General features: G+C 40.4%; 1 protein-coding gene across 1 annotated transcript in view; it reads right to left on the bottom strand.

The window, feature by feature from the left end:
• Positions 1-24,818, bottom strand: part of CPNE2 (copine 2) — a 65,737-nt gene extending 40,919 nt beyond the window's left edge. Inside the window, exons 1-5 of the mRNA XM_018555392.1 lie at positions 24,633-24,818; positions 11,281-11,460; positions 6,003-6,077; positions 2,133-2,204; positions 1,877-1,960 (exon numbers count right to left, since the gene is read on the bottom strand). Coding sequence (XP_018410894.1) covers positions 1,877-1,960; positions 2,133-2,204; positions 6,003-6,077; positions 11,281-11,460; positions 24,633-24,800 — 579 coding nt within the window. The 5' untranslated portion in view covers positions 24,801-24,818. The remainder of the gene's footprint in view (positions 1-1,876; positions 1,961-2,132; positions 2,205-6,002; positions 6,078-11,280; positions 11,461-24,632) is intronic.
• Between the last annotated feature and the right edge of the window lie 543 nt (positions 24,819-25,361).

The raw sequence follows: 25,361 nt of genomic DNA, 5'->3' as shown, positions 1-25,361 counted from the left end.
TATTTATGTTTATATATATATTTATATATATATTCCCAGAGAGCTTTCACAAAAGGGAAAATGTAAAGCTCCAAGCAGAATTTTTTTTATTTAAATATATTATTTAACTCCTTAAGGACCCATGATGGAATCATTTCATCATTGGTCCTTAAGGGGTTAAGCTTCCGTCATGGCTATGTCAAAAGTGTCAAAATACTCTTAGGTAAATAGCCTGTGATGTCTACTTTGTAATTTTTTTTTCTGTGATGGCTATTAACATTTGAAGACAAACATACCAAATTATATAATTGTTCCACATTGAAATTGTGGCCTGTAACTACCAAAAATAAACTGAAATCCTAGACATACGATGCACCCTGAAAATCAGGACAAATAAATGAATTTATTTTGAAATACTTTTCTTAAGCTGCACTAAGTATGTACACATTGTGATCGCCAAAACTGTGAAAAAATAAACTAGAACTTATATATGTATATGTCACATTATATTAAAGCTCTTTTTGTCCTTTAAAAAATGGTATATATAATATGTGTTGGTCCAATAAAAGAGAAAGATAACATTTTTGGGTGAACACACACATAGCAAAAATTGCTTTTGTCCTTAACTGAAAGACAAGCATCTGAAGGTTGGTCCTCAAGGGTTTAATAGCTACTAAGGCTATAAATCCACTTTGTGTACACTAAATACCTTTTGAAATCCAGACATTTCCTTGGTAAAGTGACATCATCACCATGCTGTACCTAGCCTGTGCAGAGAGCAGAGCTGTGGGAGGGACCCAGCAGGTCCACCTACTACAGGCTGCCTCCAGAGAACTACAGGAGGGGGCGAAGACAGGACCAGTCACCCTGCACAAGGAGCAAGAGCTTATTACAGGACGTTCCAGCTCAGTGAAGGAGTTGTTTCATGCTGGATAATCTCACATATTTGAAATAAATACACAAAGGGCACCAAGATTCAATAGTACAGATGCCTATTATTTGCCTAGCCTCACAAAGCGAGGGAAAATCCAATACTTTATGGCTGTCATCAGAACAGGAGAAGAAGGGGGAAATCACCCAGTGGTATCACCTGTCCTGCTGATAACTGTCTAAAAGAGCATTTCCCCTCACTTTTTAGGTATTTTCTTTCATGTACTGTTGCGGCTCTGGGAAAGGAAGTGAAAGGAAATCTCTCCATTGGCACATGGACAATGGAAAAAAAAAGTAATTCTGATAATTTCCTACTATCCAAAGCAAAAAAAAAAAGTTTTAGCTAGAGATATGCTTTACTATAGCCAGTGTATTCTTCCAGGGTCCCTTACCTCCCACAGAGAATACAGGTGGGCTTTCCGCCAGAGGAGTCTAGCACACACTTTAAATCACAGCTGACTGACTATGCTGTGGTGTCCCCTTGGTTTATACACTTGGCAGTTGTGTTATTGCAACCAGATTATGGCGTCTAAAAAACCCCAGCTATAAAAACTCAAGAACTCATTACCTCCCCAGCACTTGGCCAAATCAGTAAAATTGTGACATCTGAAGTGATGTCATGATACCACAATGCTAACATGAATGTTGGCCATCAAGAGTCTTGGACTCCCATGTTTCGAAAACCATCAGGGCTCACAGAAAAACCAAGAGAAAAAAAGGAACTTTACGAAGGTACATAAGCATTTTAGATTTTAAAAAAACATCAACATATATGGTATAGTGTCTCTTGAATTATAAACCTACAAAAATGCTCACAAAATAGACTGGGATTGCTAACCTATGTTGTAGCTTTATATAATAGGGGATTCTCGTACAGTTTTGTTTTTGCTAGTCTACCTTAGAGGTACAAAGAATTATAGGGAGATGATGGGCCACCTATAATCCCTATGAACTAATATAAATTCACCTCTGTCCTGTGAACCAGCATCCACTTCCCGTCATCTCCTTGTTTGTAGAATTCTAAAAATGGATCAGATTTTCCAAACAGGTCCTGTTAAGATACAGTTCAAAATTTTCACAGATTAGAAAACAATATAGACAGAGATTACACATACTGATGATTTTCTGCTGTCAAGAGGCCATTATTAATTGCATAACAATAAGTATCCGCGGGACATCCAAACATTAATTAACTGCAACGTGTTAACAAGATGGAGTGTCACCTTCTTATCCAACTTCCTCCCAGCCATGGAGAGTGTTATCACTCTGTTATCGGACAACTCCTGGGCAATAATCTGGAGAAAAATAACCAAAAAATTAACATAAGCAAAACCTAATTTTAAAGCTGTTGAAAAAGAATTAACACCAAGCAATAACAGCAACTGTTGTCGTTTGAAAAAGTTGATTATACCCATATTAAAACATCAGTAAATAAAAAATGCCTTCAAATCTATTTACTGCTTTGGACTAAATTAGATCCGAGAGTCAGGTACAAAATTAGACACTTGAAGAGTGAAATAAACAGAGAATATAAAGTACTGATCATTTTTTATAGAATTGCTCCCCTTTCTAAACAGCTGCAGACCTAATAAACTGTATTAAGTAAATAATAATAATAATAATTAATAATAATTAAAGAGAACCTGAGCATTCATTTTCACAACCATCTTTCCAGATAATTATATGTACAGTTACCATAATTTATACATGTTATTTTCCTGTAAAAACAACCGATGTTCAGATATTTAGAAGCCCCGAGACTTCTGCTGGGCGCCACCATCTTGGATATGCCTTTAGCATTCCCAGCAGACTCATAGCTGTTACTCAAATGATACTCTATAGCAGGGGTGGGCAACCTTGGCACTCCAGCTGTGGTGAAACTACAAATCCCATAACACCTTTGACTCTGGGAGCAGCTGTCAGAGTCTTGGTTACCTACCTCTGCTCTATTTTCCTTTGCACCTCCTAAAGCTGCTTCATAAAAGTTTATGTAGGGAGGTTAGGGGAAGGGCAGAGGTGCCAGGCCAGCAAAGATAGTAATTAGACGCTCCTAAAAGAGAAGAGGACTATGTGGGGCAGAAATGATTGAATTCCCTAGCAATTTCAAAGGCACATTGCAAGTGAATTCAACTTTGTTTATAGAAATTAATCCCAATATTTTTGACGCCCTCCGAGCCGATCCCGGGCCGCAGATGGGGCAGCGGATCCCGGGATTCAAGGTGAGGGGTCAGGGGGGGACAAAAAAAAAACCGGCGGCGGCGGCCCCCCGATGGGGGTGGGGGGGTCGTGGACGCAAACAAGCACATATAGGCGATCGGCGGGCTATGGACCCGCTGATCGCCTATATGTGAAACACCCGGTACCGGGTGTTCGCATTGGACGGGTCTTTTCTGCCCGTGCGTGCCCGCTAGGGGGCGCGCGCGAGCAGAAAAAAGAAAAAAAATGCCGTCTGGCGACGGCAACCCGCCAATGCAGCAGTGCCGTCCGTCCGTTTTTCTACTACGGGCGGACGGCAAGAGGTTAAAGTAAGTATTAAAAAAAGTATTAGAAGAGTAAAATGTACTCTTCCCAAAACTTAGAACCGGCATGTGACACTGCAGCTGTCACATGCATCCTCTATAGATTGAGAACTGAGTGATGGCAAACTGCTGATAGCTCAGCTTACGGGCTTCTACTGGCAGAAAGTGGTGACTGTCAGCCATTGCTCCCGCAGGGATTCTAACCAGGGATGGGTTAGACCACAGCTGGCTCTGGCTCTAGAGAGGCAGAGCCAGCTGTCAATCAGGCAGAGGGGTGGATCCCAACAATATTGTCAGAAAGTTTCCCAGCTGCAGCATGGCTTTGTGCTGTCAACAAATAGCAGCCAATAACCCGCTATATGCTGAGTTTGGGTCACAGGACATTAGAAGATGTACTCCTTTGACACAAAAGAGGACTAAAGCCAAAAAAAAGTATTTAAAATACATGATTCTTCTGCACTTTACGTGCAATTTGTTTTAATGTTTTGTTTTTTTCTATCATACACACACACATGATTATAAATTTATGTGAGATTATAAGTATGTGTGTGCAGGTTTGTGATTATATGTATGTGCGTGTGTGTGCGCGCGATTCTTTGTGTGTGTGTGTGTTTTTGAATGACTCTACCTTCCAGAGTAGGAACTGATGTGAGTCACACGTTCTGCACTGTACAAAACTGTGGAATACTAGAGCTCTATAAATGAGGGAAACTTACAAATGTATATTGGAATACTAGAGCTCTATAAATGAGGGAAACTTACAAATGTATATTGTTATTACAGGTATTTTATACAGTGCTGACAATTTACGCAGCGCTTTACATAGTTGCACATTCACATCAGTCCCTGCCCTCAAGAAGCTTACATTCTGAGGTCCTCATCTCACATACAGGGCCAATTTAGACAGGAGCCAATTAACCTACCAGCATGTCTTTGGAGTGTGGGAGGAAACCGGAATACCTGGAGGAAACTCATGCAAGCACAGGGAGAACATGCAAACTTCTTTGCAGATAGTGACCTGGCCAGGATACGAACCATGGACCCCCAGTGCTGCAAGGCAGAAGCACTAACCACTACGCTACTTTGCTGCCCACCACTACGGCACTGTGCCACAGTGCTGCCCCATAATAATAATAATTTTTAATATTTATATTTATTTTATATATTTTAATATTATTTTATAATATTTTTAATAATATTTACATGTGTATTGTGTTTAAATGTTTTAAGAAGTTAGTTGGTGAGATTTATGTAGCCTCCGTGCAAATAAATTCTCTAAAAAGTGGAATTTAAAAAAGAACTCCTTCCAACCTAACTCCCCCTCCACTACAGTGGTCTAAGGTCCTGTAAATCATCATGTTATATATAGTGGGGGGTTTATCAAAACTGGAGCAGACAAAATCTGGAGCAGCCGTGCATGGCAACCAATCAGCTTCTTTCTTCAGTTTGTTCAGTTAAGTATTGAAAATAAAAGAGAGAGGCTGATTGGTTGCCATGCACAGCTGCTCCAGATTTCCTCTGCTCCAGTTTTGATCAATTCCCTTCACAGTGTATAGGACGTGAGGACACCAAGGGACACACCATCTATGGAACGTAGCAGGAGGCAGACTAGAGGGGGTGCTGTCACAGCCGGCTCGGAGAATCGGGTGAGTATAATTTTGTTATTTTCCTCACTAGAACAAAACAAGCAGTTAACACTTGCAGTGTGGGAGGTAGCCCCACTGCAAGGGTTAATAAAAATGTTGCCCTTCTTTAAGAAGCAATTATCTCATTGATAGCAATACATAATATATAGATTTATTAGGACATATGCAAGCATGGGCCCAGATATATAAGGTATATTCTAATACAATGTACTGTAGATAATATAAATCAGGATTTCATGACAACTACCGTAATATAATCCATCAAGCTAGAACGCCTCTTTCTTTTAAATAAGCCAGAAAACTGCAATATCATGCTGGCCATACACATAACAATGTGATCATGCTATTAAATAATTATTCAGATGACAGAATGGTATCTTTCAGAAATTAATTATATTAAAAGGTAGGTAATGATCAGTCCCGGCAAATAATAAGATCTGACAATATTGATTCTATTATTTGTTTTGTGGCAAATAATGAAATGGGACAAAACTGATCTTATTTTTTGTTTCCACAAACGATGGTATTTGAATGGCAGACTGCCTGAAATAATCTTTGATTTTTTTTTTTTCCTGATGTGTGTATGGCTATCATTATGAAACCCAGACTCATTCTGCCTTCAGGAAACACATTATTAATATTTTTACACTGCAACAAACATCGTTCACTTTGTTTACAAAGTTGCAGAATGAATAAAAGAACTGCTGAAGTTTTGAGCCTGTCTCATACATAGAGGAACACACGGCATATTGTTATCCTGATGCTCTGTTATCTCGTTGCTAGGTTATTGTTGCCATGATGCACGTCTTCGGCTTTTACTAGAAACAGAATGATTGCTACCGGTGGAATAATCAAGCGATTATCTCAGTATGAAGTTCAAACAGCTTTTAAAATGACACACGCAGTACAGAAAAAGAAACCTCTTTACCGTTATGGCTCCCTTTCCCGCTGGCTTCCCATTTCCTAAAATCAAGGGTCGTGTTATCTTCTTGCTTGAAACGATCTGAAAAAAAGTATAAAGATGAAACACACACACACAAAAAAAACGCTATTTGCCAGATTTAAATGTCAGATATTTTAAGAGATTCCAGTGCAGGATGTGGTGTCACTGTCTTGCATGTCACACGCTACACTCCATAGTATACATGCATGGCATTAGAATGATTTTCTAAATGACGGGTTTAGCAGTACTATTCAGAGAAAATGGGCCCGTTTAACAAAAATAATAAGCCATTTAGTTATTTAGGAATAAAAGATGTTGAGTTACCGTATATAAAAATCACACAAAAGACTGTCAGATAACCTCAGGTGTCCTAACAGCTAATAATCTGTGCAGCATGAATAATGTGCGCACACCCTTTTATCCTGTCACAAAAAACAGGATTAGAAATTCAAAAGCGTTGGCCAGTTTGCAGTTTTATTACAATATTGTTCTGCAATAATGCTGGTGTTTTTAATCAGATTTATGAAAATCAGACAATTGCTTTGCCCTGACGACAAATTTAAAGGAATATGGAACCAGGAGGATCAAAAGTGCTATACGCTGCAGTGTTAAAGGAGAACTATGGGGTCAGGGCTTTTCCCTATAGTTCTCCTAAGGGTCACGGGAGGACACAAACTAGCGTCCTCCTGTGACCCAAAGCTCAGTATACTGGGAGCTACAGCTCGCGGTATACTGAGACGCCGCAGCCAGGACGGATCCCGACAATACTGTCTGGATCCACCCAGCTGCGGGATTGACAGCTGGCCCTGCCTATCCAGAAGCAGAGCCAGCTGTGCCCGCCCCCTCCCCCGTCCGTTTCGCCTGTACATGCTGGAGTATTGGAGCGGGGAGGGGGAAAATCCCTGCAGGGAGCCGTGAGTGACAGACTCTCTGCAGGGATAGATCGAGAAGTGAGTGAGCGACGGTATGTGTTCGCTCACTTCCCGATCTACTGAGCCGACCTGTGACAGTTTCATTGTCACAGGTCGGCTCAGATTATGAGGCTGAGTGAAAATCACTCACCTCATAATTCTCCTTTAATACAGGAACGAGAATGCAAACAATGAAAAAGGTAATACTAAATTTTGTAAAAAATTAAAGAAGAAAAAGTTGTACACACCCAAAGCTCTGAGCCAGCTCATTCTTTGACTGGTCCAAAGTGCTTCTCTTCCCCTCCTCTGCAGTGGTCTAAGGTCCCATAAATCATTATGTCCATACACAGTGTATAGACGGGAGGACACTGAGGAAAATTATATTGCTGCAGTGGAAGAGGAGACGGGCTGGAGAGAGCGCTATGACAGATGGCCGGCTCGGAACTTCTGGTGAGTATAATGTTGTTGATTTAGCATCTAGGAAAAAAATGAGCAGTTAACCCTTGCAGTGTGGGGGTAGCCCCACTGCAAGGGTTAAGAAAAAACTTTCTTCTTTAAAGAAGACCTGTATAACACAACTCCACAACAACAATAGTAAACTAGCATTGTACCTGCCCTCTGCTGATGGACCTGATGGGGAACTGCAGCATAGGGCGGGTACAATGCTAGTTTACTATTGGCTATTGCAAATTGAAATAGCCAATAGTAAAGTCCCAATGCTTTTCAATGGGAAAATTCTTTTTTTTTTCCCTTTTCTATTCTGACATCGCTCATGTCAGAATAAAGAAAAAAAGACACAGCAGTGTTTCTCTCCTTGGCGGCCGGGAGCAGGAGACTCCGGGGCCGCCAGGGAGAGTTAGCTGTTTGGAGATCAGTGTTCCTGGTTAGCAGGTATCCAGGGACGCTGATCTCTCTGAAAGTGGCCGGAGCCAGCCATAAGATAACGGCTGGCTCCGCCCAGCTGTCAGAAGCAGGCTGCCGGCCGCTCTGCCAGCTTCAGCTTTCAGCATGGCTCTGCCGAGTCGATGCATATGCGTTCGGCTCGGCTGAGCCGCTCGGCCATGATCGGGAGCTGTACGGGCTATTGTGGATAGCCCGTACAGCACCCCTTCGGTTCTACTGAACCGAAGGGGTCCTGGGGTCGAAGCTAGCTGAAGGATTGGCCGAAGCTACGGCCAGATCCTTCGGCAGCTTCGTGAAAAGACCCCACAGTCTGTAGGCTCAATATACAATGCCAACACAACAGCATAAGCACACTTGTTTTAAAAAAAGTGACGATTATTTTTAGCTGAGTCCAGAGAGATTTTAAAATTACAGTTATGCTACATGTATGGGGACATGTAACAAACATAAAGTAGGTGTTACTCTAAGTTGGCTGCAAAAGTGGAAATATACGTTAAAGCTTTGTGAATTAAGTCTTATATGCATAACTGAAAACACACTTTAGTCCAAGCATGAGAACTGTTACTGTATCTAATGTAAATGAAAATAGCACCATATACACAAAAGATCTTTCCTTGCCCAGATAACTGTTATTTCCTGTACAAGTCTCACTTGACTTTTTTTTAACAACATAAAGGAAGATACATTAGATGTAAAGCTGTTGTGTGAACATACAGTAGCCTAAATCTGAAACTACATACAGAGTGCAAAACAAAGTGTATGCAAACCCTGACAATAAACTTATTTGCTACATCTTAGTCTGTTAAATATATAATTTAAAGCATTTTGTTATATTTTTTCAATTAGTGCAAAACCTTTGATCATGTCAGAAGCTCTGAGCTATTCTGTGTCCTGTGCGCACTTCCTTTGTTGTCTCAAGGAGTCTAATTAACCTTATCAGTTCTTATCTTGGGCTGCAGAACAATTCAACACTATTATGGGGGTTATTCCCGAAGCTTCTGAAGGCAGCCTAGTGAATAACCCAGCCAAAGTGAAGTGAGCCAACAACGTTTGGTTATTCACTACAGCTCAGTACAGCTGATTTCAGCCGTACATCGGCTGCACTTCGGAAGGACTTCAACTCAGCCGATTCAACATCTGTATCGGCTGAGCCGAAGCTACGGCAGCTCACTCATTGCCGTTCACCCCTATTCACATAGGGGCCGAACGGCAGTGAGCGCCTGCGTTCCGGTACAGGCACTAATGTGCCTGCGTTCCAGTACAGGCACTAATGGTCCTGCGTTCCAGGTGCGGGCGATCGCACTGCAGGCGGGGGTGGGGGTGGCTGCTGTGCCATTGACTTCAATGCAACGCCACGCCCCCTCCTGCCCCAGGGAGCCGGCCGGCTTGTGTTCCAGTGCGTTTCAGAGGCCGAACGCACTGGAAACGCGGACTTTGTGGTGTGAACCGGCCCTAAAGCCCAACTCCAGCCAAAACCTCTTTATATTTTTTATATTTACATTTGGCTAGAGTGGAGGAAGATTGGAACCTGCCATCTTTTTTTTATGCGGAGTGTGTTTGTAGAATTTTGTACCCATACAGCCAAACGAGTATATGTGAGGTCAAGTATCCCTGTGAGGTCAAGACTTGACTTCTTTTGATTCAGTCTGCTCAGTAGGGTTGAGCACACGGCTCTGTGCAGGCCACTCAGATTCTTCCACACCAATCCCATCAAACCATGTCTTTATGGACCTGGCTTTGTGCACGGGACACAGTCATGTTTGTACATTCCCACGCCCTTTTCCCCCAAGTTTGGAAGCACACAATTGCCTAAAATGTCTTTGTATGCTGCAGTATTAACCCTTTACTGGAAACACCCAAACTCGATTTGGAGAGGTGCCTACATACTTTTTGCCATGTTGTTGTATGTATAATTATCAAGTATCCACAAACTTTCAGCCCAGTCATGTATAAGGTTTATATTGTTGCTGCTGTCTTCCTGACCCGGTGACCCCTATTCCCTTCATTGCTTCTCCTAGTAAACTAAGAGGACATCTTCCCAGAGAATTCGCAAGCAGCAATAAAAGCTGACAAAGCCCTTCTCTATTCTATCTAAAACTAAGAAAATTTCTTATGTCCACAAAAAATAATTTTTTCCCCTGGCAACAGACAGCTGCATCCAAATGATTGGCTCTCTACAATGATGCAGATGCTCTCAACCTATTGTTTAAACAGTATTATAATATAATATAAACCACAAACTCAGTGATTGAATGCAACATAATGGGGGGAATTTATAAAAAGCAATTGTGAGTGTTTGAACTTGCATGGAAAATATTTGATGCACTTTGCTCCAGATTTATGATGCTAGTGTAATGTTGTTCATAAATGAGGTTTAATAGATTCTAGGAAAGAAGACTTGTAACTCCAGGCAAAATGCTTAAGTGTCGCTTCTTGAAGTAGTGGTCATGGGGACTTCTTAAGTTGTGATTGTTTTGTTAGGTGATGCTTCAGTTTCAGACAGCCGCAGAACAAGTGCAGATGAAAACAGGTGCAAAAAACATGCAATTGTAAAAGTAGTGCCAGCTCTGGTCAAAACAGGTGCACAATAGGGTTATGTTTATACCTGTACGGCACCTTTAATCAAATGTATGTGTGTTATATGTTTACTGTAAATTGTTTGCTCAAAAATAAAAAAATAAAGAATTAAAAAAAAAAAAAAAAAGACAGATTTGCATATAGAAAATATGATCTAAGAGTTAAAAACTGTCGTATTTGTTTTGATAAATTCCCCACAATGTACATTATTTACAATTGTAAACATATCCTTAAGCATATAAAAATTGTTAACTCTGAAACCAGAAAGAAAAGGGTAAAGCCTTAAATAATACACCAGTGCTACTTCTAAAAAGAAGATTATGAAAGCTGGCCATCACTAAATAATATGAAATATTACGCCCTGGTTTAAAAATAAAAGACAAGCATATGAAATAATATGCCTTGCTTTACAAACAAAAGACGTTATAAAATATTATTTTTAAAAATCTTTTTAGGGCTCACATAGACGGGCCTTGTTTTCCTGCATTTGGCGTAAATATGGAACGCACGGAAAACCCAGGTCAGCAAAATCCCATTGGCTTTAATTGAGCAGTACACATGGCAGTTCAGAGGCTGTGTTTAACTTGCTTTGTGTGGTGCTGCATTTCTTTGGATGCAGCATGTCCTATAGAGGTGCATTTGACAAGAATGCCCATTGATGTGAGCCCTTAGGAGGATTTTTGGTCTAAGATTAAGATTGTGTGACTCTTTCCAGCAGGTTGCTCGATGAAATGGTGCCAGGCTTGTGAAGGGAATGGCTGTTCTTGCCATATCACAAGAACATGACACAATTCTTACATAACTCACCTTTACTATTTTAAATTCAGATACTGGTTCTAACTAACAAAGCCCTATCCACATATAGAACTTACCGATCCAAGCGTACATACATACTCTCCCAAAAAGTCATGTTCATACAGCTGTGTGCTGGACTTGTCCTGGTCAAAAATGGCAAACTTTAACTTCTGGACCTCTTCAAAGTGGTAGTTTGTGGTAAACTTCTTTGAAAATACGGGGTTCAGGTTGTTGACACTTGTTTCAGTTCTGTCAATCTACAACAGATAACAGGGAAAGTCTTTTATTCCATATTTAATTTTCCACAGTATTATTAAGTTACCCTTTCTGCAACAAAGTGTCTGCCTGCTGTTTACTTACTAAGAATAAGATTAATAAGTAATATTATCATTTTGGTAGGAATGAATGAAAAGCTGTGTTCTGAACATAGTCAACTACAGATTTGTTTGTCATTGGCTATATACCACATGGCATTGGCGACAGTCTGCACATTTTGCAAGCAGCTTTCCATAAATAAAAAAGCATCAGTGTTTGTTGCAACAGGCCACCAGCTATTTTATTATTTGATGTGTTCTCGGTTTAAAAGAAAAAGCCACTGATAACTATTTGTAACTATACTGATTAGGCAACTAAACACCAATGCCAATTTAGAAGAACTGGTTTGTTGTTATTATATTGGCCAGTAGTTGACACCACTATTCAGAGTTTGTAGCTCTGCAGACGTCTGTACCATCTCCTTGCCTCCAGGCTGCTGACTGTATTAAATGTGACTAAACCCAAAAATGTATTTATGTTTCAGCTTACCAGTCCTTAGACGGTGTGTCTGCATTAGTTTTCCTTTTGCAGGCTAAGGCAGGCATATTTAAAGTCCACCATGGGAGGCAACCATGGCTCCTTCCACAGCTACAGCGGAAGAGTGTACAGCGGAATAAAACACTTCCTGCCACCAAGGGGCAGGAAGTGTTTTATTTGAAGGGTTATCAAGTACAAAAGGGAAAAGGAATGCAGACACCACATCTAAAGATTGGTAAGCTGTAATATAATATATTTTGGGGTTTAGATATGCTTTAAGAATGTACATCTTTATATCAAAGAGTTACTCTCTATCCTTTCTGCCACCTGTGAGTTGCCTTCTTCACACAACCACTTGCTACAGCAATAGTGATTGATCCATGGTGTAAGCTCTACCAATGGTGCCAGAGGATAATGAGAGCTTCTAAGAAGACAGATTTTACGTACATATACTGACAATATGTAAAATACTTGTGCTGTTCTTGAATATGTAGTTGGACTAACAGATGATTTTCATTTGCTTGGAGCTCCTTTTTAAACTGACTCAGAGGATAGTGGTGTTTAGTGCTCATCTTTAGACTTTCGATAGACTCTAACTAATGATCTATGGCTACTATTATCCAAAATTGCAAACCAATAATTTCATGGTTCCAGTACTACCCTTTCTCTGTGCCCAGTACCGGCCTTAAGCCTTTAGGTGCCCTGTGCGAGAAAGCTCTACAGCGCCCCTCAGTGACCACACCCCTCAGTAACCACACCACTCAGTGGCCACACCCATTTTCCCCCAATATCCGCACCATTTAAAGACTCCTATTTTGTTAAGCCCCAAAGAAACATATTAAAAAGTATGATAAAAATACCTTTTATTCAAAGGTATTAAACTTGTAAGCACAATATAAATATTCTTTTTAAATAAAACAACAGAAGGCAAACCAGAGGTAAACAATAAATGTCAAATTAAAATAGAGTCTATAAAAATAAAGTGTCAGGTTGTCATGCCGATCCCTTTCTTCAAGTAAGTGCATCTAGAAAAGTAAAAATAGAACACAGAACACAAAACCCAGACTACGTCTAAATGAGTGAATTACTATATGTCCGAATATACGAAAAATTCTGCGAATACATGCCACCATCTTTGAGGCGCGGAGCATGATGTCACATGATGCCATGCGTGCGTGGCGTCAGGTGACGTCACACGCCGATATAGGCGCTGCCATCTTGGTGTATACCTAGATATACACCAAGATGGTGGCGCCCAACACGTGCAGTGTTATATGACGTCATGTGCCCTGCCTCCAGAACACGCCGTGGCTGAATCCAAAATAGCATAACAATGTGTTTTGTTTGATGAAACAAATGAAAACGTATTTAGTTTTTGTTCATTTAATCTGAAATGAATTTTTAGTCTTTGCACATGTCTAATAATATGTGTATGTTGGGGGGTCATTTTCACTTTTTTAAAATAATTTTTTACATTTTTTATTATTATTTTTTACTGTTGGGGGGGTTTCGGGGAAATATTGGGGGTCTATACAGACCCCTGACATTTCCCTTTTTAAATAGAAAAGAAATTGAAGACACAAAGTCCTCCATTTCTTTTTCTGCAGCCTCAGCACTCAATGAATGGAGAGCACTCAGCAGAGAGGCTTCCCATTCATTCAGAAACTGATGATGGTAACATATTTACTATCACCTGTTTATAAATGGGGAGGAGCCTCTGTAGTGAGTGCTTCTCCCCATTGAGAAATGAATTCATAACTGGGAACACATACTACTGTGTCCCCAGTTATTTAAAAACATTGGAGTGGTCAGACGATCACTCCAGTGTTTGTTCCGCATACACAGAGGATCGGTAAATGTCACAGATATTTACCCGATCCTCCGTTCCGCCTGGCGCCCTTGTTGCCATGGCGCCCTGTGCGGCCGCACAGCTCGCACACCCCAAAGGCCGGCCCTGTCTGTGCCAACTGCCTCCTTATCTATGCTGCAACATTAGAGGGAGGGTGCACAACAGGAACAATGTGACAAAAGACTAAAATCTGACCCTGACCCTGAAACCTAGCTGCAAACAAATTATTTCAAACCCAGATTCTACACAGAGCAGGTGCACTATCTTACACTGGAAGGCTTGAAGGCTGCAAGGTCACTTCAAGGAGCGAGAAAAGTGTTCGATGAAGCTGCATAGTCAAAGAGGAGGCGTAAAAAGCACTAGACCCAACAAAGGACAAGTTCATGGAGTGGTGTCAGAACTTGATTTTATTTTAAAAAATAGGTAACCAACATGTTTTGAGAGTGTTGCACCCTTTCATCAGGTCTACAAAGCTAATAAAATAACACACACACACACACACCTTCTAAGGAAAATCAAGAAGAAATAAAAAGAACTGCTGCATAATATTAAAACGTAGTATAAAAAGAAGCATCATTTAATATCAGTTATAAAATATGAAAGTAAGAATATAAATATTATACATATCTTTTATTCTTGTTTTCATCACATATATCTTTTTTATGTTTGTTTCATATTTTATCTCTTATTATGGGTCTACAAGGGCAACCCGAAAGCACATAATACACTCCAGACATGTGTATGTTAATTTATCATGTAGAGACTACTAAAAGAAGTCACAAGACTCTCCAGCTGAATGGTGGTCTCCTCAGCTAGCTTTCTCCATGGCGTAGACACTATGCCACTTTAGTATCAATACTGCATTCCTTTATACTTTGGAAAAAAAAAAAGACATATGTACTTCAAGTTTATCGTCAAGAAAAAAAAAAAGCAAAACTATCAAGCAACAAAAGGGTGGAGCTTGTAGAAATGGACATCACCGTTCATGTGTGCCTAGGGAAGCATGTCTAAATATAGTCCTGCCTGTCCTGCCTAGTTCTAGATACAACAATAGGTATAGATTTTTCCGTTCTGGATATGGATTACTGGTAGCAGTGATAATGATAGCTGTCACAATTAGAATGGATTGCGATGTAAATGGAGATGTCAGTAAAGGATGAAATGACAAAGTGCACAACTGCTTATGCGGGAAAATTGACAAGTTTAGAATAAGCGGTACTAAATGGTGATGTAAGTCATAAAGGATCAGCAGAATTCAAGTTAATATGAGATTAAATGTTTAACTACTTAAAGACGACATGGAGCCTGCTGAAACACTCTTGTAACAAAATGCTGTAATAACTACTGGTCTTGGGTCCATAACAGGCACCTTCAGATACCTGCTTGAGTCCTTGGTTTATCTTCAAAACTGAGGACACACTACTGTGCCATTAAGTGACAACAGCTTCTTCAGAGGTTTGGCCCACTTCCTGCCACAGTGGCCACCAAATGCAATGCACAGGCTTGCTGGATGATAGAAAGCATGAAGGTTGGGGCAGGCAGACCAGAGATTCACTACAGATGCTCTAGTCACTGTTTGAATAATAGAATTCTGAAGGTCCTGCGTTGCTTTGCTGATGATATGGAGATGCAAGCAGGCATATGGGACTGCTCCGTTTTGGGTCTCGGGGGCAATTTGCTCCACGGACCAGGGACCAATGTGGCAAGTAGCTCACTAGTTTGCCCACAAGCTTGCTTTAACAATATTTAACATCAATATTTAAAATGGGTTCCTTAGAAAATTAAAAAAAAATATTTTGGATCTAAAGGAAAAGCAGGGCATTGTTATAGAATCCCCAGGGTTACATAGTTTTGTACAGACATTGTACAATCAGATTATTAGCAGTAGAGCCAAACTGATCCCCTCAAAAGCACTGACAGTCTGCATTATATTACAGCAACTCAGCTTCTTTTCCTAGTTCAGACATACTTAGCTACCACATACCCAAGGGAGGATAGTGATCATACCCAGGAACGGCCATCTTGATTTCCCTGCATGTTCGAGGTGTAAGGACACACACAAATTAATGTTTCTTTTACATTTTGTCCTTTCTCTTTGGATCAAATGCTTGTAAGTTTCTTACCAGCGGTTTGCTCACAACCTGCTTCCTCTTGCCAATATGTAAGAAAGACTGGGTTCCTTCCTTCTTTGTGCCAATGTTAGCTGAGGAAGCCATCAAACCAGATATGTTTACACTTTTTTTGCACAGAGGACTCTGTGTACTGCGATAAACTCTTCTCTGAGACCTTGTTCACACCAAGGCGGCATCGTTTTTGCATTTTTGTACACACCGGTTCAGCGCACGGTTTTTGCATGTTTATGCGCGTTTGGCACATTTTTACACCAGTGAAAACATACAACATGCTTCTACCGCATGTTTCCTGGCATTTCCATTGAAGTCTATGGGGAAAAAACGAGCTTGAACCTGCCAAACAAAATGCTCATATACTTTTTTCTGCATTTTGTGTTTTGCTGCTTGCGTTTTGCTGCTCAGGTGTGAACAAGGGCTATTGAAAATCATGGGACTTCTTGTGTTGGGCGTTTAAAAGTGCTTTTTCTACTCAAAAACACCTACGTGTGAACCAGGCCTGTGTCGATGGGCTTTTGTTCACATCAGAGAAGTTTTGGATAGCCAAACAAGTCTATGCTGATTGCCACTTGAAACGGGTGAAATGCAGATCAGAAGGTCAACTGTACCTGTCAATGAGCTCTGAGTAATCTTAGAAGTATCTCAAACTGCTGACCAGACGACACAAGGCCAAAGCCCATCAACACAAGCCCTTTGCATAGTCTGCTTGTTTAGTGAAGGGGACCAGTCACCCCCACGCCACAACAGCATCAAGTAGTTGGGTATTGTTGTCAAATTAGGCCTTTTCCATTTGAACAAAAAGCTGGCCAAAAGTATGCACTGGAACGCAAAATTGTTTGACCTGCTTCTTAAGAGCATCTGCTGCGTCCAAAGAAACGCAATGCAAAACAGGTTAATTGCCGCCTCATCCACACTACACCATTGAAGTAGATCAGAATAAGCAGGTTTGCATCTGACATGCATCAACAAAACAATGCCCATCTACATGAGTTCTAAATGGAACCTGCCAGGATACAAATATCAGAGCTGTCATCGTTGACTTGTTTTTGAAGGGGCCAGCTCTAGGGTTGTCATGCTTACTTTAGTTGCACTGCTTAGCGAATCACTGACCTGGGCCAAATGTGCACATTGATTGACCAGACACCTGATATACATATACTTGTTCCAGGTTAAAGACACATCGCGTTGGAAAGGTAAGATAAGAGTGACAGCCCTGGAACATGCCCCGTCACAAACAAGGTAACTAAGGCAGCTCCTATATTTCTGTTCTGACAAGTTCCTTTCAAAGGGAACATGTCACTCAAAAAGCATGATCACAGATTTGGTGTAGAACATGCTGAAATAATGTGGAAATTGATTTTTCTTTTTAAATCCATGCTGCTATTGCCAAGGAATCAGGAGGTAGAAATGGTCCGTTTTTGTGCTTAGTGGGAAATCTGTCTCTATACTGAGTTGCCACATGCCAGCTGAAAGTTGAACTCAGTTTGTAGTGGAACATCTGCACTGCATACTGAAAGGTGAGAGGAGGAACAACTTAGGGTTACAGGAGAGGAAGAACTCACAATGGGTTGATGCTCATAAATGGACCAAACAGCAGGCAGAAGGCCAGTCAGTGGCACAATGGCAGATGAGGCACTGTCATCCTTCTGAACCTGTGCAGCTATACAGAATGGGAGGAATAGATGGACCACAAAGGTATCTGCATTCATTTCCAAATCTTTATTAGGTAAAACAGTTCCAATGTACTTGTTCCAACCTCTTATTAGCTGTTTGGCTGGAGCTGCCCGGTAAGTATATCATATCACAAGTTATCTAACATAATAAAGTGAATTCAGTGTCATTTTTGTAATCATTATTTTAATACCTGACATTCAACTATAAAGAACATATCGGCATTTAAAAAAAAAAACCAACTCTAATAAAAATTACTTTATTGCATTGTATAAAACAAATTAGCATTACAGACACGTCAATTAACGAGGGAATAGAATAGAAAAGCTGAAGGGAAAAAAAAATGCTTAACAGCAGAACCAAGTGACATAGACAATGCGCCACAAATAGACATAAAGACTGTTATTATGTAGCACTCATTCTGCATATTACAAACACTTTGCTTTCTTTTAAAGCAGAAAATACTTCTGCAAGGCCCATAAAAGCTCCTGTGGGTTCCATTAGAGACAGATTTAAAAGGTCACCGTTCCCTGCGCTTATCGCCATAAAGAACCCGTCAAAAAAATTACCATAAAATTAGCACAACTGTGAGGGTAAATAGCCCTGCTGTCTTCATTTACTGTACTATTTTGTGCAAGAAAAACTGCCCACGCAAAAGATTATCAGGCTGCGCTATAGCCTCTTTTATCCAACAGGAAGTAAAACAAAACGGGAACAACTTGTTCTTTTTTAAAATGTACCCGACGGATTCGCGAAGGTTGCTGGAGGAATCCAAATAAAATAAATTCACCCTATTAGACACCGGGGAGTGGTGACCTCACCTGCTGGATTTCTATAAAAGGAAAAGAGGTGTATTTTGGTTCCACCGTTGCCACATTGGTTGGTCACACCTCCTGCCGTTCCCGGTAGCTACAGAAGGAAAAAACAATCTTTGATGCCCTAATGCTGATCTCCAGACAGACAATCATGCAGTTTGAATCCATATACAGATGCTATTTAACTTGGCAAAGGATTTGTACTGTATTTTTGCCTAGACATTCCTAAAATGTACAAAGCTATGACAGGCTTACAAGCAGACTTTATGGCTGTTAAAGCGTATGTAAACCAGAACACAAAACTGTAATAAATTGCAGCTACCCAGTACTTAGATGTGGTGACTGCATTCGTTTTCTTTTCTCAGCCTTTTTCCATGAATTTTAAATGTTGATCCTACCAGTAACGCACTTCCTGTCCAAGGGTGACAACACCCCCTCACCATACTATATCAATGGAGGAGCAGAGATGTCACTCTAGAGCAGAACTACAGAATACCTCTCACTCCTTTTCCATAAGGGGAGGAGTTTTGTAGGGTGCTGGAATTTATGCTAACAGGTATGAGTGCAGCCCAGGCAAAGAGCAAGGAAGTTATGAGCTCACAAGGTTGCTGTCAGGATCAACAAGAAATGTTTGCCCTTATTGAACAGATAACAACACATATATAACAACATATAACATATATAACAGATAATAACACATGGTATATTCAACAGACTAAAGGGGGGCAAATAAGAGAAGTTCATTCTTAAGCTGGCAATACACTAGTAGATTTTTGAACGAATGTTCATACGAAAGATCTTTCTTTACCACCCGATAACGCCATCAGACACTTGACGAATTTCAATCGAAATTTTGTTTGAGTCTAATGTTTGACTTTGGAATGAATGAAGTTTCCTGAACGAAAACCACATTTACTATTAGAATTTTGTTAATTTGAGAAAGATTTTTCATCCTTCTCCTTTGAGTTTTTTCATCGCTATGGTCGAAATCGATCGTCGATTTGGCCCCATCAACTAATAGAAAGTCAAAAGAAAGTTCATTCATATGAAAATCTAAGCAGTGTATGGCCAGCTTTAGGGTTTACATACACTTTAAGAATCATAGCTTGGTCATCTTCTTGGCCTCAGTCTGTGATTGGACAGGGAAGGAGCAGCACTACCTTGAAAATTCATCCTTCTTCCTATACTGTTCTTTCAGCATGTTCCCTGTCAGGACTGTCCTAGTGCTGCCCATCCCTCCCAGTCTGAGTTCTACTGTAGAGGGGATTATAAGAAGGTGTGGTTATGAAATCAAATTCAGGTACTTCTATTAGTTGCATTTAATGATTTTTAATGAATTCAGTATTAAATTAATAAGTGATGTTTCCTTTATATCTGCCTAAATTTAGATTCAAAGAAGCAGAGTTTCATGAGTTTAGACACTTAAAGTCATAATAAAGTCAAGAGGCTTGTAAGCTATTTTAAATGCTGATGAAATCACTTACAATGGATGCTGCTCCTTGATGTTTAAAAGTTTTATTTTCCTACAGAATCAGCTGGTCCCCTGAGCTCTGGTCCTGATTTCCTATTTCAGGGTGGCTCCTGTCCCTTGCAGATCCTTATGGAGCCACCCTTGTGTGTGCTAGTAAGTTGTGTGTGTGTCTCCACAAACACACATAGAACAAAATGTCACCAGCATGCCAACAATGTGGTAAAATGTTCATCCTTTATTGACGCATGTCGTCACATTCAAGCAACATTTTGGGGCCCGCACAGGGTCCCCTTCAACAGGCACAGTGTGACACAATCACACAGGCATAGCAAGGCAAGTCAATCCCTTGCTCCCTGCTTCCTTCTCATTCCTCTTTCCTTCTCCAATCTAGTAGATGGACAGATACTGGAGATTGCTCTGCCCCATGTAATCTTGTACTGGGCAGGAGGTTCAGGGAAGCAGAGTTGAGAGAGTTGGAGCTGTTTAGAAATATGATGACTTAAGTGTTTGGGCAAAAATGTAAAGAAATTATTTGCTTGGAAATGTATATTTGCTGGATCTGAATTCATTATTGATAAAAGTTTGGGAGTTTAATAAATAAAAACGAAATCACAGCACTACACATCTGAAAGGTTGATTGTATTTCATTATGCTTGTGCTTCCCTTTTACTTTGTTGTCAGATTTTAGGAAGTTATACAGGCACAAAATATAAAACACTCCCAGTATAGGTCGCCAAGGCTTGGAAATATAACCAGAGGTGTGGGTTTAGTTATTAATACTTGTTTTTCAATGTCTGCACAGCTCTCTGCCCCTTTAAGTCATTGTGATGGAATCCTGTTGCCTCTTCCATTGGCAATGGTATATTGCAGGACTAGCAAAGAGCAAAAAGCTACTATCAACAAAGAGAAGCATTTCATAAATGCTGTGCGCTGGCCACTACTGTAAAGTGCACTGAGGTGCGATTCACAATGAACTGCGGTACTAATTTTGCCGTCTGCTGCAGTAAAAGGGGATACTACAAATTGTGTTAACATACCATTAACAATGGGCCCTCAATTACATTGCAATGTGGCACAACCATTAAAAACAGGTTTGTTTGTTTTTTCCTTCAGTGTGCTCCCTTGTAAAGCTCAGGTAATATCACATACTATAACTATGAACAGAATGAAAATGGTTCTAAGGTCTAGTCCTTCATGGCAGACTAAAATGCTGTTTAAATACAAATGTGTTATTGAAAGAACAGAAAACCTGAAATCTTCCAAACAGTAATATAAGTATGTACTGGCCATGTCCTAATATTTATAAGCACATTTTAATTCAATTAATTTTAAGTAACTAGAGTATCACATACATTATTTATTATTATATTAATAGCTTAAAAAGTGGAAATAACAAAAACATCAGCACATAAAAACTAGCTAAAGGAAGGAAGGAGTTAATCAGCTGAGTAGGAAATAAATGTAATTTTTAAAAAGTATTTTTATACTGTTTATTTACTGGTAGAGTTGGCTAAACTGATCAAAGTGTCCCCCACTGTGATCTGCACATAATTAAAGCAAAGTTAATACCATGTAACAATTACATTGTCACATGGTATTGATCAATTAAGCTTCTGAATAGTATTCGCTACTATGTTCAAAAGTTTTGTTTAACACCACAATGGCTGGATAGCCTGTCTGTCATTTTTTGCTGGAATTTGCCAGCAAGAGAAGCCAAAGGGGGAGATGAACGGGTTGTATGATATATGTCTGCAATGCTTTGAACTTCTTGACGTTTTCTAGGGTGTATCCCGGTAATTCCTCAACTGGTTAAAATAGGATGTATTTAACTTTCTCTGCATGTTTTTTGGTATCCCTATAATATGCAGATTTCTGACGTATGGTAGTCCTGTGTGACAGTTAACACTTTTGTACTTCTTAATTCACTATGTGCAACATTTCAGACATTGAAGTACCAATTCTTAGATGTAGTAGCTGCATTTGTTTTTGTTTTTTTTTAGGCTTTTTGTCTTTTATTTTTCACATGGTGGTCTGGATCACCAGGTATTATTTTTAAAATAACCTAAAAAGTTACTCTGCTTGCCTAGGATAGCATATTATAAATCGAAATTGCCAAGCCCCTGCTGAATTACATGAGAGTGGGTAAAGTAACAATCATATGGATTATCTAAGAACACTTTATGGGAGATGCGCTGTGCATCTATCTTTTCACAAGGATTGTTTTAGGATACAATTTATCTATTGTTGAAACATCCCAATGTATTATTGAACTAGAATCTAATGTGCCTACTTACTCTGTTAATCGTTGGAAAGAGTGATACAAGTTTGATAGTTGTTGGACACTATGGGGTCTATTCACAAAGCTGCCGAGGGCAGCCGAGTGAATGACCGATCAGAAGTGAAGTGAGCCGAACACTGTTCGGCTATTCACTTCAGGCTGGTACGGCTCTGGCTCCGCCCAGCTGTCAGAAGCAGGCTGTCGGCCGGCCAATGGCCGGCCGCTCGGCCAGCTTCGGCTTTCAGCACGGCTCAGCGCTCGACTGAGCTGTTCGGCCGTGATCGGGAGCTGTACGGGCTATTGTGAATAGCCCGTACAGCACCCCCTTGGTTCTCCTGAACCGAAGGGGTCCTGGGGCCGAAGCCAGCCGAAGGATTGGCCGAAGCTACGGCCAGATCCTTCAGCAGCTTTGTGAATAGACCCCTATATATACACAGTTTAGATTTAGAATATATATTGCCTTGTATCTCTTTGATCCTGTTATAGGTCTTCATTTGATGCTACAATACACATTGGGGGGAATTTATCAAAAGTGGAGCAGGCACAATCTGGAACAGATTTGCACTGTAACCAATCAGCTTCTCTGTCTCATTTTCAAATCTTATCTGAGCAAACTGAAGAGAGATGCTGATAGGTTGCCATGGGCAACTGCTCCAGATTCTATCTACTCCAGTCTTGATAAATTCCCCCATTGTTGCTAATTGCTCTATCCTTCTAAACAGGTTTCTTGCCATGACATCTCCCTGGGATGTGCATTGAATGTTGGTGTAAGGTGTTAAACTTAATACTGGCTGAGTTGTGCTCTGCTATAAATTTCAACGCTGTTTGGTTGTATAAGGTGTTTGTAAAGGATATTATTATTTTGAGATATTTTGTAATTTATACACAGTTTCTCTAAAAGACCCTCTTTTCTTCTGAACCCATGGTAATTAATAATTATCCATATATGGGTCTGAATGGAAATGTCTGTTTTATTTTTTTATTGTTTACTTGCTATTGAGGTTGTGGTATAGCAAACACAAACTTCTTTTAATAGTTTTTATCCTATCGAAAAAGTCAGCATTGCATACAACACAACACTTATATAAGCCAGACGTATTCTGGGATCAATAAAAGAAAAAACCTTATGATCTAACAAATGATAAGCATTCACTCAATCAGAAAAGATTTTGAGTCATGCAGTAGCAAAATCTTGTGTCTAAAGACAGATGGGGCTGTCCCTATAATAAGGCAGCCTGAGGCGATTGCCTAAGGTGGCATCTCAGTGGGTCATGTGGGGGGGCAGCTGTTGTGCCTGCGGTCCCCTTTCCAGCCAGAGCGTCCCAGGTTGCTCTGGCCAGTATCCCAACCAGCTTACTGACGTCACTGGTTTCCATGAGCTGAGTGGGACACTCTGGCTGGCGCCTCACCCAGCTCCTGCCAACCAGTGATGTCAGTGAGCTGGATGGAATGCCGGACCCAAAAGTACCACCAACCAACCCCCCTAGATCCAGGTAACGTGCACCTCCAGCAACCGCTCCAGTAACATGCACCACCAGCGCATCCCACCCCCTTCTACGTCAGCCTCAGGCAGAGAAAAGTGTAGGGACACCTGTGAAGACAGTGCTGGGGCTCGTCCCAAAAAAATAATTGTAAAGTCTGTACTTTGGCAGGCAAATCAGCAACTTAAGCAGGCAACATGCTATTTACTTTACTCTGAGGAAGGGGTCCCTGATACCCTTCAAAGACGATGGCTTTCTAACATGATACATTATGAAAAATGATTTGTATATGAATCCTTACATTAGTGTGCCATTCCTCTTCTTATACTTCTGGAAACATGTCTTTAGGAAATAATCTATGGCCTTTGTATATCGGAGAGATGCCTACTGATAAATCTTCTCATCAGTCTGCACCAAGGTATCCAGTGCTGCATAGATCAACTCTTAAATCATACTGCATTGGGGCACCAGTGGCCCAGTGGCTTATAAGTATGCTAGTGGTCATTATAACTGACTGAGGACATCTTTTACTTTTTTGACTCCAGCGTCTTTAAAGAAATGAGTAATGTCTGTTTTGTGAAGATCCAGAAAATGCAAAAAGACAAAAACATAAGAGAGAAAATTATAGACGATTCTTCTGTTGAACTGAAATCTAAATGTGTGAGTACTGACAGATAAATACCTCCCCTGAACATTTGTGCGATCAGAAAAAGCAGAAAATCTATTTTCTGAACTGTCAGATAAAAGCAAATGAATCATAAAATGAAGGTGACCTTCCATGCCCAAGGGATAGTAAAACTCAGACCATTACCACTTAAAACCTCTTGCTCCAAGTCTCTTTTCTGAGAACTGAAGCCACTTTGTGAAACATAATCAATAATTCCCCAATGCAAGGTAATGTAGTGCTTTCCCTGGGTTTGAAATTACATGTTCATTACTGTACCTCAGTCCATTTTTCATTTACTTCCAATAATAAGACACAAAAGGGGTCAGATTTGGAGGCGACATCCCGGTCGAGAAGGTTCTGGCAGGAAACCGAAAGTTCCACTCGACAGACGCAGTACTGGGAACCCACTGGAGCAGCTGAAGAGCTGCTATATGTGTACGCCATGGGCTTCAGCAAAGCACGACAATCTGAAGATTAAAGAAGACGCAAATGGTCAGATTAACAAACACAACTAGTATTTTCAAATTTAGTATATGTAATGCTGAAGGGAGCATAAACTCAACAAACATTTTCAATAAGTACATAGTTGGTGTGGTTATTGCAGTGTTTACCTCACAGTCATCTATTATGTGTTTATTACATTTTTATAAGCTTATTCCATACCTATTGGACAGCAGTTAAAACAAGTTAGAGGATCTAAGCCTTTCCTATTCTTCTAAAAGGGATTTATTGCCGTCTCTGTTGCCGTACACCCTGTCAATTAGTCAGGATGTGAGGGGAAATCTCCTACTAAATCTCCTCGTAAACACCTGCTACTTATTAGAATACAGGTCAGAGGGTCCACTTGCCAGACCCATGCTTGGTCACATGAGAAAAAGCCAGAGTAAGTTAACCTTGTTTAAGTTCTTAAGTCATCCAACATGGAACTTACACAGAGTTTGGGCTCCAGGATTCCACAGAGGAATGGCACGATAGGGAAGCATTGGGAAGGTGAGTTTTATTGGG

This window comes from Nanorana parkeri, unplaced genomic scaffold (genome assembly GCF_000935625.1).
Source record: "Nanorana parkeri isolate BGI_ZX_2015 unplaced genomic scaffold, ASM93562v1 scaffold195, whole genome shotgun sequence".
NCBI lineage: Eukaryota > Metazoa > Chordata > Amphibia > Anura > Dicroglossidae > Nanorana > Nanorana parkeri.
Note: the sequence above shows the minus strand (reverse complement) of the source record. Positions and strands in the feature narration are given on the sequence as shown.